General features: G+C 41.0%; 1 protein-coding gene across 3 annotated transcripts in view; it reads right to left on the minus strand.

Annotated features, from left to right (window-relative positions):
• Window positions 1-18,519, minus strand: part of LOC137420927 (exportin-7) — a 319,100-nt gene that overhangs the window by 218,059 nt on the left and 82,522 nt on the right. For all 3 annotated transcript variants that reach the window (XM_078772182.1, XM_068106440.2, XM_078772184.1), the window contains exon 15: window positions 2,825-2,898. In XM_078772182.1, the coding sequence (XP_078628308.1) occupies window positions 2,825-2,898 (74 nt within the window). The remainder of the gene's footprint in view (window positions 1-2,824; window positions 2,899-18,519) is intronic.

Consider the following 18,519-nt stretch of genomic DNA (forward strand, 5'->3'; position numbering starts at 1 on the left):
GTCTGAGGTTTAAATAAGACAGGTTCCTCCAAGATCCTCTCTAACAATGTTCTAATCATTTGCACCTGAGCTGGTGCACCTGATTCTAATTTTAGGTATTTGAAGTAGTGATAAATGTAGGGGTGTACTTACTTTTTCCACATGCCAAATTTGCATTTATGTTTATTTAAATTATACAATGGACTACAAAATGTAAATGTTTCATGATATTTGTTATATTACATCACCTTTATCTATCAATCTGGTTCTGGTTAATCTGGTTCTCCAACCTTATGAGCGGACAACATGACGTCATCGCCATGCACGTCCGCCTTGCCTGCAAAGTTCCAGAGGAACCATCTAGCAGTGCGTCATTACGGATTATAAATACAGATACTGTCACAAGTGCATGCAAAACTCACAGTTACCGACCTGGTTTCGCCCTTGTTGGGGCTTCATCAGGGCAACGCAGTGAGGCTTTCCATACACTTGTAACTCTGTGACCCTTTCGGTTTTTATATCAGTCACTATGCGACCTTCATATCATCAGTGGTGAACCGCCAGCAAGGTGTCCCATACAGCTGCTGCTGCACCTTGCTGGGAGCGATAAGGCGGACGACTGGGAGCCTTGCTCTGGAACTTTGCAGGCAAGGCGGACGTGCATGGCGATGATGTCATGTTGTCCGCTCATTAGGTTGGAGAACCAGATTACAGATACCATTAGTAGTAACTCCCAACCGCAACCAGGTCGACTCCATATGATGAGTGGATACCAGAGATAACGTTACCGCGTGGCAGGCGGTGCTTATCGCTCCCAGCAAGGTGCAGCAGCAGCTGTATGGGACACCTTGCTGGCGGTTCCCCACTGATGATATGAAGGTCGCATAGTGACTGATATAAAAACCGAAAGGGTCACAGAGTTACAAGTGTATGGAAAGCCTCACTGCGTTGCCCTGATGAAGCCCCAACAAGGGCGAAACCAGGTCGGTAACTGTGAGTTTTGCATGCACTTGTGACAGTATCTGTATTTATAATCCGTAATGACGCACTGCTAGATGGTTCCTCTGGAACTTTGCAGGCAAGGCGGACGTGCATGGCGATGACGTCATGTTGTCCGCTCATTAGGTTGGAGAACCAGATTACAGATACCATTAGTAGTAACTCCCAACTGCAACCAGGTCGACTCCATATGATGAGTGGATACCAGAGCAGAGATAACGTTACCGCGTGGCAGGCGGTGCTTATCGCTCCCAGCAAGGTGCAGCAGCAGCTGTATGGGACACCTTGCTGGCGGTTCCCCACTGATGATATGAAGGTCGCATAGTGACTGATATATATATATATATATATATATATATATATATATATATATATATATATATATATATATATATATATATATATATATATATATATATATATATATATATATATATATATATATATATACATATATATATACATATAAATATATACATATAAATATATACATATATATATATACACATATAAAACGTTTTCACAGTTAAAAAAAAAACCCTAACATACACTGTCATTGACACCACAATAAAATGGTGAATTGAAAGAAAAATTGCAAGGGAATAGGAAGGAGAAAATAAGGAAATGGAAGGAATGAGGAAAAAAGGGATAGGAGGGTGGAGAGAAAGAAAGGTTGGGTGGGAAGGATGGGTTGGGAGTGGGTTACAACATTTTCTGGAAGTAAACTACAGCTCGCACATAAGCTATAGTATGAAAATGTGGTAATTAGACAAAAATGGTCAATTGAGCCCTAGAAAAGCATCCCCAAGACATTATGCTGCCAACACCACGCTTCATGGTAGGAATGGTGTTGGATGAGTGATGAGCTGTGCTCGGTTTCCACCAGACATGCGCTTTGCATTCACACCAAAGAGTTCAATTTTCATCTCATCAGACCACAGAATATTTTGGCCTCATAATCTCAGTCTTTCACGTGCCTTTTTGCAATTTCCAGGCGTGCTGTCATGTGCATTTTTCTCAGTAGTGGCTTCCATCTGGCCAGTCTCCCATAAACCCTAGATTTGTGAAGTGCTGCAGAGATTGTTGTCCTTTCAGCAGGTTGTCCCATCTCAACCAAGAAACTCTGCAGTTCTGTCAAGAGGTCATTGGGTTCTTGGTCACCCTTCTGACCAAGGTCTTTCTTGCCGGGTTGCTCAGCTTGGTTGGACAGCCAGCTCTCGGAAGAAACTGAGTAGTTCCATATTCTTTCCATTTCCTAATGATGGAGCTCACTCACTGTGCTCTTGGGAACTTTCAACGCTCTCTAGAATATTTTTTATTCCCTTCCCAGATCTATGATTCCTCACAATTATATCTCGGAGTTCTACAGACAGTTCCTTGGACTTTATGGCAAAGTTTCTGCTCTGACATGCACTGTCAACTGTGGGACCTTGTATAGAAAGGTTTGTTTCTGTCTAAATCATGACCAATCAGTTGAATTGGCCACAGGTGGACTCCAATCAAGTTGTAGAGACATCTCAAGGATGATCACAGGAAATTGGATGCACCTGAGCTCAATTTGGAGTGTCATAGCAAAGCGGTTGAATACTTATTGACGCAACTTTTTTTTATTCTGTTTTTAAAATTTCAGCTCTTTAAAAAAAAAAAAAAAACCCCCCAGAGTTTCTAAAAAGAAACATCCACTTTGACATTATGGGGTATTGTGTGTACAATGGTGACAAAAATTTTCAATTTAATCCATTTTTAATTCGGGCTCTAACACAACAAAATGTGAAAAATGTCAATTGGTGTGAATACAGTACTTTCTGAAGGCACTGTATATATATATATATTGTACAGTACTTACATTTTTCCTATGAAAATGCTCAGCACCATAGTTTCGTCAGTGAGGCCCAGTACTTCAGAAAGCCGCCTGTACACCTGAAAAATGGTCAGATACAGTACAATGTGTGTATATATAATTTATATATATATATATATATATATATATATATATATATATATATATATATGTGTGTGTGTGTATATATATATATATATGGACTACAAAAGTCTATATATATATATATATATATATATATATATATATATATATATATATATATATATATATATATATATATATATGTGTGTGTGAGGTGATAGTCACATCCTTTACAATAAAGAATCCAAAAAGCCAAAGGCATGGAAGGTTGAAACTGAAAAACAATTCGAGATGCAATGATTAAAGTAGCTATTTCATGAGAAAACTAGAACGCCACTCAGTAGAGTGCATACTCCCGCCGTGGGTCAAGTTGGAATAATACGTTTTGTTTAACATCCCCTCTCCCCAAAACAATAAATGAAAAAGAAAGTAGGCCCTAACTGTCAGAGAATTTATTTTGATATATCTCGGAATTAGAGGAGAAAAACATCATTTAAGAATAAGAATAAAAGCTTTAATGCAGTAAAACAGAAAAAAAATTCCCAAAACATTCCCCCAAAAAATTCCTGTTTTCGGAATAATATCCTGAGCTTCACCAAAAACTAATCAATTCTTCCTTATCCCAAGGGCAATCATCCCACCAACTTTCATCCAAATCCGTTCAGAACTTTTCCAGATATCTTGTAAACGAACACACGAACACACACACACACACACACACACACACACACACACACACACACACACACACACACACACACACACACAAACACACACACAAACAAACACACACACAAACACACACACACACACACACACACACACACACACACACACACACACACACACACACACAGACACACACACGGACACGATCGAATGCATTACTCCCTGGCGGGAGTAATATTTAGCGATTTTTTTTCAATAACTAAGAAGCACAGTGAAAAGTTTTGAGTTTGTTGGCAAGGGAAGGGAGGAGGGGTGAATGGTCAAAAATGGATGTCATCAAAACTTCGAAATTGACAAATGGCAGAAATATTGCCACCTTTGGTAGTAGCCGGTATTGCAACTCATTTTCCTTTGTCTTGTGATATGGAGTACATGTGATCAATAAAAAAAAAATTAATGGCAAAAATTAGAAAGTACATTTCCAAGACTGGGCCGAAGCACAATGCCTACCGAAGGTGGGCCGAGACGGCTACACCCGTTCAGAGGGCGGTCTCACTGCTATTTTTCATAATGAGGCTAATTTTTGACGTTGATCCAATTGTTAATGGAAATGTACCACATGAGGAACAACGACATTGGTAGACATTAGTGTACTCTTACATTAATTTAGTAGAGAATGGAAAAGTATATGGTTGTATGGGATTTTAATCTGAGTTCCCTCCAAGAGCAAGATGTTCAGATGGGAACACGAACAGGCCCATCTTAACAGGAAAGGGGAAAAACGTCATACATAGAGAATATAAGGGGGAGGGAAGGGGGAAGGGGGAAGGAAGGGAGGATGGAGGATGGAAAAATCATTGGAAGGCATGGGAGAGACAGGAACGTGGAATAAAGATTGTAATACAAACATTGACAGTTCAAGTTAGTCACCTCTTCCTCACCCTAAAAAATATATTTTCCATGCTGCCCAGCCTTTATACCAAGAGGTACTTCACAGACTTGCACACCCTTCACATATCTCGGATATCCGGATGACATCCTGTCTCTCGCCTTCCCAAGTGAGCCTCATTTGGCCCTCCCCTTCAAAACAATATGCAATTTATCCAGAAAATGACTTCCAAAACATTTTCTTTTTGACAATGTGATCTCACCATGTAAATAAGTGCCTTTAATTAGAACCGTCAAATATAAAATCATAAACAACATTCCAATGAAAATAAAACGAGCAAAAACATATTGACGGAGATTAGAAGCGAAGTTGCAGAGCCCATTTTGAAGAACTTCATTGGTTTGCTCTTCTGCCTCCTCCACAATTTCCACGATGTGTCATTTGTAAATGAACTGGGACATTGCAGGCAGCTCCTTTGGAGCATTCAAACATGATTAATTGCCATAATATTCATCCAACTGAACCGCTGTAATTAATCTCTGTAAATCCAATAATGCCTCTGTAGCCCGGGGTCAGGAAAACCTCGAGAGAAAAAGTGAATGGAATAAAGATACAGTACACAGGACAGGATTTAATCAAAGCAGGAGAGATGGGACTACGTGCTTTCCAATCAACGGCCGTAAAGGACAGCGCATCGCGCCCTCGCACGCATCCCGCCCTCGCACGCACCCCATAACGCGAGACAAATACGCATAATAATACACAATTACTTATTTACTAACCAAAATAACATTTACCAGCAGATGGATGAATCCTCATTTTGATATTTTCATAAAAGGATGGTGGCGTTAACGCAGGAGTACTGTAGGCCATTGCTATTTAATACCATTTGGCACAATTGGTGCGAATCAAAAAGACGAAGACTTGCTTTTAATATTGCGCACCACATTGACAAAAAAAAAACCATTAACGATTTCACCACCGAGTTGATCTCATCAAAACAAAAGCAAAACTTGTTTGTAATTCATTGCTGCTGGTCAAAGGCAACATTAACACTACGAGCATCGAATAACGAAATTATAATGAATTGGATTAATCAAAATTTCGATGAAAAGGGCAAGCAAAATAAATCGGAAGTCATTATGTCACTACCCAGAGAATGATCATGGAATGATGCTTTTCAACCTTCACATTAATAAAGAGAAATTTCCAGAAATTGCCCATAAACAATATACAAACGATGGCGATGCGTGGGTGGGGTAGGGGGGATCGTAGGGTGTGGGAGGGGAGGGGGGGGGGGGTGGTACTAATAAACAATGGACTAAAGTCCTGCACTCTCTGACCTGAGCACAAGTGACGCATCACACCCCAAAGGCCCCTTTTCGGTGCAGGCTGTGCAAACGCAAAGTACACATGCATCAGATGGCAAAATCCAGGCACAATAAGAATACAGCAATGCACATGGGTAATAACCGTCGGCGGTTAAGGAAAACAGCAAACAATATGTGCAAATTACTTTCTGCATGTCTCTGGACAAATATTATTACCGGCAAAATACGGGCAAAAGAAGACACCAAAGCACAACAGCACGGCGAACTCTCTAGGCTCCAAGTAACCAACCACTTCCTGGAAACTGAGCAGCTACAGCGAACTTGCTCCTTGCTTAAATTTTTCTTAAATTCAGATTTCAATTGGGTGCTTCAAATTTGACTTTTAGCTTGTATTTGCAAATGACAAAGTGGAAATGTATAGATTATTTCTGAAAGAATGTCTTTAGTATTGGTGACCAAGACATAATCAACAAGTTTCCTGCTCCAATGCACTTGCTTAAAAGCAAAATGGTGGCAATTGACGCAACAGAGCACAGCAATTATGAAATTTCCAATCAGCAAAAATAAATGAAAAGACTTTTTATTTACTTAAAATTTATCTAAAAATCGTTTTTTTAATACCTAAAAAATCTGAATCAATTAAATATAGATTGGCTGCGCAGCACACCAATGAAATACTGTCAAAGATGTCTGCATTTGGCGAGTGAAAGTCATTGTAAAGAATGAGGTAAAAGTGTGCAGAACGAACCACTTTCCTGCAAGATTGGAGACCTCGACGAAGAAAGTAAAACAAAATTAGAGCTCATAGAACACCTTACCCCACGCTGTCTTGAGCCTTTCAATGCTGTCAAGATATGGGTGAGGTCTTCGAGTGGCAAATTTGATTGGATGTGATGACGTAAAATGCCGTAATATTTTGGTCCAAGTCGGCCTACTAATAAACTGAATGGTTTTGAATGTGCTAAAAAAGGCGATTTGTGTTCTATGGTGTTCAAGTATATAATTCAATTGAAAGAAAATAAAGATTTTAAAGTCGTATAATTTTTTTTTTTTTCTCAAACGTTCACCGCTTTTATACCAACTTATTTAACACATTACATTAGTTCTTCATGCCTGTTGTTTGTGTCCTGTATAACTAACGTCCTTAAAAACTGTTTCCCGTTTGGAATGATTTTCAATTTTGTTTGACTGCCAAACAGGCAGGCAGAGTAGCAGAAATAAATCCCACTCCTCTGCGCATGCACAATTTGGACGAATTCAAAGCCAAAGTACTGTTGAACAGCAGGTTTGTTTTCTGATTAATGGTCCAATTTGTGTTCAAAATATAACATTCAATCGAAATTAAGTTGTTCCTCGTTTATAAACTACTGTTTGTAAACAGACAGACAGACTTGAACCAATTGCTTAATCCTGCTTTTAGCTAAGTATGCGCAAAAACAATAAATCCAAACCAAAAATAAATAACCAGCCAAAGAGTTTATGTGTCACATCTGTGCAGAAATTAACATCAGTATTGGTAGTATTGAATCTATTACTCATAACAAGTTAAACTTCCAAAAGGTTCATGCAAGATGGATACCAAGGCAACTGAACACTTGACCAAATCTAGATGGTATTCATCGAATACGCATCCCATGCAGTCGACTTGGTGTGAGTCAACTCTTCTATTTTTTTTCAGGTTTATAGTTTTCTTTGATCCAATATGGCTGCCAGACCATGTGACCAATGACCTCATAAATTTAAATTCTCCAATATAATTGTTGCGTATATCACGACAAATAAATTTCAAACTGATCGGACTAGGTGTTGTGCTTGTCGAATTACGACTTCATAATGAAGGCACCAATGACGTCATTGTTAACAACACTTATTCCCCATGCAGAGTTATTTACAATGAGCTATGTGTCAATTATTTCCATGGAGCAGGTTTGGAGATATGGAGGTCAAAAATTTCTCTCTTTACAAGATGGCGCCCAACCATGTGACCAATGATATCATAATTATCAATAAAAAAAATTCTACACGAGTAGACGCATATGATGGTGAAAATTGTGTCAATCTGACCAATGGTTGCTGAGAAAATGAATTTTAAAATGAAGCCATGTACGTACGTATGTGACCAATTGCTTAACCTCACCTTTCGCTTCGCGAGCGCAGGGTAATAAAACGCGAAGGGAGTCATGTAGTAGTACTGAGTTGGCAGCACAATTTGATTAAGTTGTGACCGATGACGAAATGTGCATCGACCATCACTCTCCTCCGGAACACAAAAGAGAAACGATGCCGTGGTACAACCACAAACCTCTCCAACCAAAATTCTGCAGGCACGGTTAAGGGTTGTGTTTGTGTTTTGGGATACACAAGTTATTCCATATGTTTTCATGAAGAGAAAGAAACCATCAATGTCGGGGACTATCATGACCTCCTCTAAGACAAAGTTACATCAAAATAGGAAGGAAGTGGCCTCGGCTCTTTAAAAGGTGCTATTCTTGTGCACGACAATATTTCTGTTACAGCACAGCTGACATTGGCAATCTTGCAAAACATGGATTGGAATATCCTATCACTTCTTCCTTAGAGTACAGATTTGCTATATTGTGACTTAGTCGTTTTTCATAAAGGTGGAGACACTTATGAAACAACAAAGGGTAAAAGGTCAATAAACTAAGAGGTAACGAAATATGACAATGATGCACAGTATGGATACGCCACAGCAAGAGGAGAAGAGTTGCAGGTGAATAGGGGACAGCAGGTGTACGTAGTAAAGCTCAGATGTAGAAATGGGAGAGACTATGAGATGGTAGTGGGTGGCAGACTAAACACTAGATACCTATGACACAGCCGGTGTTAGACTGAACAAGCTTAAATGAGGTATGGGTGGGGATGGAGGGTGGTGGTAGGAGAGGGGTGAGGTTGAGGGAGTGATCGGGTAATGGGGTAAGATGAGAAGCAACAACATCAGTCCACAAATGTGAAGCCCATATTCCATGATACGATGGTCTTCTACACTGTTATAAGCTGAGGGAAGCAGACAAAGATCTTGGCATTATAAATACTAGGGCATGCCCGTACTATATATATATCTAAAATTATATCCCCCCCCCTCTATTTACATGAAATGGTTTGGTTCATGAAATGTTTTGGTCCATTCGCAACGCCAAAGCGAACGGCGAACGCTTTACATGAAATGGTTTGGTTCATAAAATGTTTTGGTCCATTCGCAACGCCAAAGCAAACGGCGAACGGCTTGCGAGTACAGTGACAATCCCCCCCCCCCCCCCCCCCTCTATTTACATGAAATGGTTTTAATTAGTTTTAAAACATAGTTTAACGCCAACATAGCGGCAACATAGTTTGCCAACGTGAAATAAATGAATACGCTCTCAAATGTGCCGTCCGAGGCAGAGTGTGTTCGCCACGTTCGGCACACGCGATAGCTCGCTGCTCTCTGATTGGTTGAATCGTTTTTTGGACATAGCTCGGTAACTACTTCTGCGATTAATTTAAAACCTTGAAAAGGCACATCCTCGGGTCCCCAGCAATATACCTGGCAAGTTTCAAGTATATCGGACCCGTGGTTGTCGAGAAACAGCGGTCACAGACAAACAAACACACACGCAGACACACACACACACACACACAGACACACACACACACACACACAGAGATTGCTGGAATTATAGATAGATTTCCAAGTCTGCAGCAAGCTTTGAATGCAAGCATGGAGATATGATCTCCCGAAGAAAGATTTTAGATGATTGGGAGACCCAGGAGCTACACAGCCTGTACCCCCTTTCAAGGTTGACAACAATAATAAATTAGAGGAGTTGCCAGTCCTGACTTATTAAGGGGCAAAGTGAGTATGGGTCTTTTTTCCATTGAAAGACATGATCAAGGTTGGTGACCCAGTTGACTATTTTCTCAAGATTGGCAAAGAGGACTTCTGCTGCAGTATGACTGGCGGAGGGGTGAGGAACTACCCTGCAGAGTCGAGTTGTCTGCAAAGTTTTGAAACTGATTTTTCCAGTGACGAAAATAGGAATGTCAGTAAGGGTGAAAAACTGAACATGATGCACAGGAGATGTCAAATGACATGCCCATGACCTCTTCTTTAATTATTATTATTTATTTTTTTGGGATACAAGATCGAGGCTCGTGTAAGAGCTAACATTAATGACAAAAAAACAAACCGTCACATAAGACAAAATTAAGGGAGCGGGAAACAAGATAGGGAGAGAGGGGGAAGCACACAAGTACAACATTTGAGAGCAGGGACATCGGGAGATCTGTGGGAGGGAGAGAGCTTGGGGGGAGGAGGCATGGGAATCGGGGTGGGGGGTGGGAGAGGTAACAAAAACACATGGACACAGCTAGGACTTCCAGGAAAGAAGTCGGTATTTCAGAAAAGTGGATCTGGGGTGAATTAACGGGGGTAGAAAAGATCAAGGTTTTGGATTTTTTTTAATTTTTTTTTTTTGTATACAGAGTCGAGGCTCGTGAAAGAGCTAAGATAAGATAAGGATGGGGGAAGATAAGAGATGGTGGTGAACAGCTGTTTTAAAGACCTGGAGGCAGGAGTGGGATTGAAGAGGGTGAGGGAGTTCGATCCAGAGGCGGGAGAAAAGAGGAATGAAAGAGTGAAGGTGAGCAGAGAGTCTTGATTTTGGCAGTTTCACCAGAAGAGGGCTGCTGGCAGATCTTGTGCGACCTGTATAAGTATTTGGGGGACAGAGCACAGACAGGGCTGGGGGAGCTCGGCCAGAGAGGAATCAATAGAAGAAAGAAAGACCACCAACCTGCCTGCGGTGAGTGAGTGAAAGGCCCTCAGAGTTAGCTTCATCGTGGGAGATTCCAATGATTAATGAAAGTTTTGGTTTCAACAGCGTGAAGCTGAGCTAGGTGTGAGGCAGGAGCACCAGCCCAGAGGGGAGAGCAGTATTCCATTGAGCTGCGGATGAAAGCCTTGTATGTGGTGAGGAGCTCAGGTGTGCCAAGGAAGGACTTCACACGACGGAGGATGCCCAGTCGGCGACTGGCTTTGGAGGCCAGCTTGGAAATGTGGTTTTCCCAGGAAAATTCATGGCAGATTGTGAGACCCAAGAGCTTGAGTGACAGAACTTCTTGGAGAGGATTGTTGAGAAAGTAGATGAGAGGGTTGTCCAGACGGTGTTTTCGGAGAGACATAGTGAGAGTGTGAGATTTGTCAGGATTGAAAGACATGTTCCACCTGTTTGACCAGTCTGTGATTTTGTCCAGGTCTGCAGAGAGTGAGGAGGCTGCAGCCTGCTGATCTGAGGGATGAGGTATGGAGCGGCAGAGAGTGGAGTCATCAGCCAAGAGATGGAGAGGATTTTCCAGAGAGTCGGAGAGATCATTGATGAAGACCAGAAAAAGCACAGGGCTCAGAACACTGCCTTGAGGAACTCCAGCCTGAACAGGAAGGGGAGATGAGAGAAATCCATTCAGGGCCACACGTTGACTACGACCAGAGAGGAAGTCCGCAAACCATGCATGGAGATTTCCATGGATACCATAGGAGAGTTTGGTGAGCAGAGCGGGGTGCCAGACCGTATCGAAGGCACGTGATATATCAAGGGAGACAGCTCTAATTTCCTGTTTGACATTGAGGATCTCCATGCATTGTTGAGACAGCAGAAGCAGCATGTCCAGTGTAGAATGACCTGGTCTGAATCCAAATTGATGATCAGAGATCAAGCCATTGGAGAAGAGGAAGGATTTGATATCTGAAGCAATGATGGATTCCATGACTTTGCTGATAATTGGGAGCAGGCTGATTGGTCTGTAGTTGCAAGGATCTGTTTTTGCACCTTTTTTGTGTAAAGTGGTAATGTTGGAATCCATAAAGAATGAGGACATCCATAAACTGTTAACATGTCCAGCATGGAAGCTAACTCATGATTGGCAGTCAGACTTAGAATATAGACGACTCTTGAGATCTGCTACAATGATCAATTTCATTTCTTTGTTTATGATGAGGCAAACCAAGACTTATGAAGAATGTCTTATGAAGAATATCTTATCAAGAAAATCTCTTATGGCATCATTATTCGGAATTAGGGAAATATTGGAAACTTTCCATTATGCAAGCAGGCAGCACTCAGAGATTGACCTGGAATAGAGCAGATAAAGAGTTAACAGGGCTGGTGTACACTTGTATTGGGTATTAAAACCCTGACACTTTCAAGTCCAAATGTAATGGAGGGACCAAAAACAGCAAAGAGAGTCTCCACTTTTGCACGAAGCTCGTATGTTGGATGGAGTTTTCAGTAAGATAGCTCTGATGATACAATGATTAAGAGTGATTGGGGACCTTAGCTTTTTCCAAGACAACATAATTAAGACAATCAGCCAAAGCATGAGCAGCATCTATCATGACTCAATCCTTCAAAAGTGAAGGATTAGATGAGGCACAGATACCAGAAATGAAAATGACCTACTTCTGCTAAATTATATATGGATGGTATGAGACCGGAGAGTTCAGATCCCCGGTGTGCCAACTGTTGCGTGGGGTGGGTTAGACAGGTTTTCCTTCTTCATTTTTGACAGACGGGCAGACATAGCCAAATAATGAAGCGGCTTCACCGCTTAAAAATAAAGAAAAGAGGAAAAAAAAATTGATTTCTTAAAAATGGCAACAGCATTATTGTACCCCTGCTAGTATACAATAAACATAATGAGATCATTACATCAAAAGAAAAAGCATCACATTCAAGGGCATTATATAACTTGATATGTAAGCAGGATGTGCAGTTTTCATCAAGTACCTCAATTGCAAGTACTCAGCAGCGGAGTTTCCCATTACTGGAACAAAGTATTTTAACATAACGGTTTCTACCCTCCGTCCCACTCCTCCCCTCCCCTCACTCCTCAGGCGAAAACAGATTGGCAAGAACAAGTTGACTCAAGTGGGTGGCTTTGACACATTTAGAATATGTGGAAACATATTGAATAAAAACCTATCTTCACATCCTGCAGCACATTGGAGACTGCTTTCCAGACAGTGAAGAATGATAAAGATTCCCACAGACAAATTCAAATTCACTGTCAGAGTGTTAGGTTGGACTTGCATTGTAAATATCAGCCTTTAAAAAGAGAATGTTTTCATTTTCGACATCAGTTCCCTACAGAAAGCAGCCATAAATCACAGCTTGCACACAGCAGCATAAATATTCAATAAAAACGACCAGTTGGAGCAAGAAAATATTACTTTTGGAAGCATTTTGCACACGGCCTTCCGCCAGTGCCGGCCAGTGAGTGACATGCATAGAATTACGCAGAATAGCTGGCACCATGGAAAGGAAGATGTGCTATGCATGGTGCGTTATTAAAGCCCTTACAGTCAAACGACTCTTGTGAAAGAAAAGTAGAAAACAAAATGGATAAAAGGTCGATTACGAATTCCCCCCGGGGAAAAAATAATCAAAACCTGAATTTTTGTTTTTTCCGTGCCAATATTTTCGATTTCAGGTTAACAGAATTTATAAACTACGATAGGTGCTCAAAAAATTATATGAATGAGTTACTCAAAATAGTCCAACATATGCTCAAGATTTTTTTTGTTTATTATTTTCATTATACAGTGTCCGTTGACTCTCAATGTCGTGTGCACCATTTGTTATTCCAACTGTCTATGCCAGTAAAGCAGAGGATTTTAGATTGCTCCTTCAGACACTTCTCGGTTACATCAGGTAGTTCCTCGTCTTCGGTGAATCGATGGCCATGCAGGTGGAACTTCAAATGCTAACACAATCACTCGGGCCATGTTTAGGCTCAACGGGGAAGAGGGGTAAGGGATCGATCCAACTGCTGGAAAATCCAGTCGTCCTTGGTGCCTTGTGCACAGATACATCATCATGGAGGAGCAGCACACCTTTGGTCAACATGCTTCGGCGTTCATCCTTGATAGCCTGCCATAATTATTGCACGAGGTTGGCAAAACTTTCCCCTGCAATTGTAGTTGGTGAGACACAGTCAAATGTGGATTCCATCGGCATCCAAGAAAATCGTGGCAGTGTTGTTTCCAGCTGAGGATTTAGTGCACAATTTGGTGGGTGGCAGCCCTTAGATTCCATTGGACGGACTGGTTCCTGAAACCTAGTGGTAAAAGTCACGTTTCATCAACAGTTAACAGATTAACAACAAGGTTGTCTGAATCTGAGTAGAACAGTTCAAGGTCTGGACAAGATTGCAGGCATTGCTGCGGATCACGAGTGTTGATGTATCAGGGGACCCATCTTGCCAAAGCCTTGGAAAAGCCGAAGTGTCCGTGGATGACAGTGAAAACTCCACTTAAAGAAATCCCAAGTTCTGCACATAATTGTGGTGACGGTGGTGATACTCCATGATTAATGCCGTCCAGACCTGGGCTCACCTTCAAGGGGTTCATGTCCATACTCAAACATATCTGCCCATTTAGAAACTGTAGAATACGAGGGTACACCTGTGCCATACATGGCAAAGTGAATTTGCATATTGGGTGAGCACTTTATTTGCATAAAAGTGTAAGATCCATAAATATGTGGTATAACAAAATTCTGGATTACAGTTCAAAATAAGAACATCGGATTAATGAATCTAAAAGAAGAAAAACAAGCATTCTGAGTATTGTGCTGCAATACATGTCCCCTACCAAAGTTCAAAGTGCCATAACTTTGTCAAAAATGATCGAATATGCAAATTTATGCACGGTTGATGCTGGTTTTCAAACTTGATCTGAGGTATGCTGAGAGACATGTGTGTCACGCCTCGCCTCGTTGATAAGCCCGCAAGGTCGCTCCGTGGAGCAGCCTGCACGTATTGCACTGTGTGAATTATATAATTACCAACTTACGGTCTGAGGTACTAGCGATTCAAAAGATATCCATTTTTGTTTAATATTTTCGTTTAATTAACGATATCTGCCAAACCACGTGCCCTATCGCAAATTCCAAAAGGACATTTTAGTAGACTGACATGCTGAACAGATCTGAGACGTTTCCCCTCAATTGGATCAAAAATGAGGGAGGAGCTCGGTTTTAAAGGTTCATGCTTAAAAACGTCATAACTCTGAAACCATGTGACGCATGACGTCATGCTCACTGACTTTTTTGTTCGTCATGGGTATGCGATTCTGCCTGCAAAGTTTGGCCTCGATCTGTTCAGCCGTTGCAGAGAAAAAGGGGTTTTCGTGTTTTCACGAAAAACAATATGGCGGCCGAACCACGTGACCTGTGACGTCATAAATACCATTAAAATATTCTACAGACCGAGTCCCCCCTACGGTGAAAATTTGATCTCAATCGGTCCTATTATTGCAGAGAAAATCTTTTTTAAAGGAAATTAAAACTTAAAATGGCACTGAGTTAAGGATCATCAGAATTATCAGAATTCCCAAAGTTCAAAGTGCAATAACTTTGTCAAAAATGATCGAAACGTCGTGAAGTTCGAACTTGATCTGTAACTTATCATGAGGTAACCATCTGCCAAGTTTGAAATCATTAGCATTAAGCGTTTAGAAAAAAAGTCCTGAAAACTGTTCTTTGCGTGACGGACTGACGGACTGACGGACGGATGGACGGCGTGCAAACCTATAGTCCCCTCCGGCGTACACCGGTAGGGGACTAATAAAAGACAATCACACACAAAAGTTGATAAATTAAAACCTGCGGCTCAAGGGTGCCAAAGAATACCCTGTTCCTCGACCAAGTTAAATGCCTATCGTGAAGGTACAAGTTTTAAGTTCTTATTCCACCTCAGCTTATGAGTCGATTGAAAGCATGCACGAGTCGGGCGATTCCATGTACACAAATAACAGAACTACAATCTTCAATGAAGGCCTCAATGGTCTGTCGCCATCACAATTGTGGCCTTGTTTGTACATTGAGTCACAGAAACGTAATGCAATTCTTGCTGTTCAACTAAAGCAGAACATCCATTCATAGATGCATCACTTGTAAGACTGCCTAATGATCACACATATACAGTTTTGATGCAGGGGTACACAAACAAATACAAAGCAGTTTTACCAGGTTTCATCTCGACTTAAACGAACCACAAAACTTCTCTGCATATTGAGCAGACAGTTCTAATTACAAATTACTTCAAGGCAAATCATAGTTTGATACCATGATACAGACTCGGTGGCATTACAGTTAGAGCGCCCAATCTGATGAGTCTGGGAGGTCGAAGGTTCAAAACTCGGCCGAGTCGTACAAAAGACTTGAAAGACGGTACGTGCTGCTTCCTTGCTTGATGCGCAGCATTTTTAAAAGGATAGAGCAAGGACAAACAACGATAGGTTGGCAACCATCGCATGCGCTGAAGGTCCTTGTAAGGGAACTCCTTTTATCGAACCAAACTCCATGTATTTCACAAGCAGAAGCTGAACGAGGATGATCGGAGTGATTTGGAGAAGCGACTTTGCTTGGTTTGGAATCAGCAAGTACATGTGATTTTGGAAGGTCGACATGCTTCAAGCGTATCCTAGAAGTTCAACACTCGCTGGTGGAGAAAGTTGATCGGGGTCAAGCTTGTTTTCAGAAACCGAAACAAATAGGTCAAGCTCCCCCATCATTTACAAATTTATTTTTGTGACATAATTGTAAGTGACTTGATGATGGAGTATGTCTAACACCACTTGTGTTTCGGTTTGGATCCAGTTAACATTTTTCTTTTTTCACCTCGGCATTAAAATAGGCTAAAGGATAGGATATGCTATAAATAAATATACTGTGTATATATATATTCTCGCAGTAATTTGATTCCTGTTTATAAAAATTGATTTAATCTTCAATGCACTTCTGCATATACACACATGCATACGCATATATATATATATATATATATATATATATATATATATATATATATATATATATATATACTTACGCTAACATTCTGGGTCTGCCTCGCAGGCACGCAAGACATCGGCCATTATAAAGCTCGCCGTGTTAAGTGTGGAAAAGTTCTGAGGAGATTGCGGCTGGCTCAATAGTGCAGTGGGCTGTTGACGCGTTATCAACGGAGGTCCGTGGTTCGAGCCCCGCATTGAGTCAGAATTATTTCCCCCTGGCCCCTCGCAGGAATTTGATTCCCGTTTATAAAATATATATATATATATATATATATATATATATATATACAGTCACGTGAAAAAGTAAGTACACCCCATGTAAAGTTTTGACTTTTTCAACATATTTCAACATACAGCTATTTGATCTTCTCTTCAACAATATTGACAGATAAAGGTGATATAATATTAAAAATATCATGAAACATTTACATTTTGTAGTCCATTGTATAATTTAAATAAACATAAATGCAAATTTCACATGTGGAAAAAGTAAGTACACCCCTACATTTATGACGACTTCAAATAGCTAAAATTAGAATCAGGTGCACCAGCTCAGGTGCAAATGATTAGAACATCGTTAGAGAGGATCTTGGAGGAACCTGTCTTATTTGAACCTCAGACATTTAGTTTGGTTTGCTCTTTGTTGTTGAAGTGTGCGGCGTCACCATGCCTAGATCAAAAGAGCTTTCTGAGGCCTTCAGAAAGAAGGTTATAGATGCCTACGAGTCTGGGAAGGGATTTAAAAGATCTACAAACAATTTGAAATCAATCATTCGACTGTCCGAAAGATCATCTACAAGTGGAGAAGATTCCAAACAACTGCCAACTTGTTCAGGCCAGGCCGCCCCAGCAAGTTCAGCCCGAGAGCAGACCGCAAGATGCTGAAAGAAGTCTCTAAGAACCCCAGAATGTCATCACGGGACCTACAGATAGCTCTTGCCACTGTTGATGTCAAAGTGCACGAGTCTACCATTAGAAAGAGGCTGCACAAATTTGATCTACATGGGAGGTGTGCCAGGAGGAAACCTTTGCTGTCCAGAAAGAACATCAGGGCAAGACTAAAGTTTGCCAATGAACACCTCGGCAAAGACCAGCACTTCTGGAACAATGTGCTCTGGACAGATGAGTCAAAGGTAGAGCTATTTGGCTACAGTACCAGAAGACATGTTTGGCGAAAACCAAAGACAGCATTTGACCACAAGAACCTGATACCAACTCTAAAGCATGGTGGTGGAAATATTATGGTTTGGGGCAGCTTTGCTGCATCAGGGCCTGGGCAGCTCACCATCATAGCATCCACTATTAATTCTTCATTGTACAAGAGGGTGCTTGAGGATAATGTGAGGCCATCTGTCGGAAAGTTGAAGCTCAACCGAAGCTGGACCTTGCAACATGACAATGACCCTAAACATACCAGTAAATCCACCAAGGAATGGCTGAAAAGACAGAAATGGAGGGTTCTGGAATGGCCAAGTCAAAGCCCGGATATAAATCCCATCGAGAAGTTGTGGGGGGATTTGAAACGAGCTGTGCATGCAAGAAACGCCTCAAACATCGCACAGCTGAAAGAATTCTGCATGGAGGAGTGGGCAAAAATTTCTCCCAGTCGATGTCAGAGACTGGTAGACAGTTATAAGAAATGCCTACTTGAGGTTGTTTCTGCCAAAGGGGGCAATACCACCTATGAGAGCCATGGGTGTACTTACTTTTTCCACATGCGAAATTTGCATTTATGTTCATTGAAATTATACAATTGTTACTGATCCCGGATTTAGAGGAGTTACTATTCATGTCATTGCTTATTAATGTTTATTCTATTAAAGGTTGTTGTGGTTAAAGGGTTAGAGAGGCTCCGGATAACAGTAGACCGGAAACG

The sequence above is a fragment of the Myxine glutinosa genome, chromosome 2 (genome assembly GCF_964187855.1).
Source record: "Myxine glutinosa chromosome 2, kmMyxGlut1.1, whole genome shotgun sequence".
NCBI lineage: Eukaryota > Metazoa > Chordata > Myxini > Myxiniformes > Myxinidae > Myxine > Myxine glutinosa.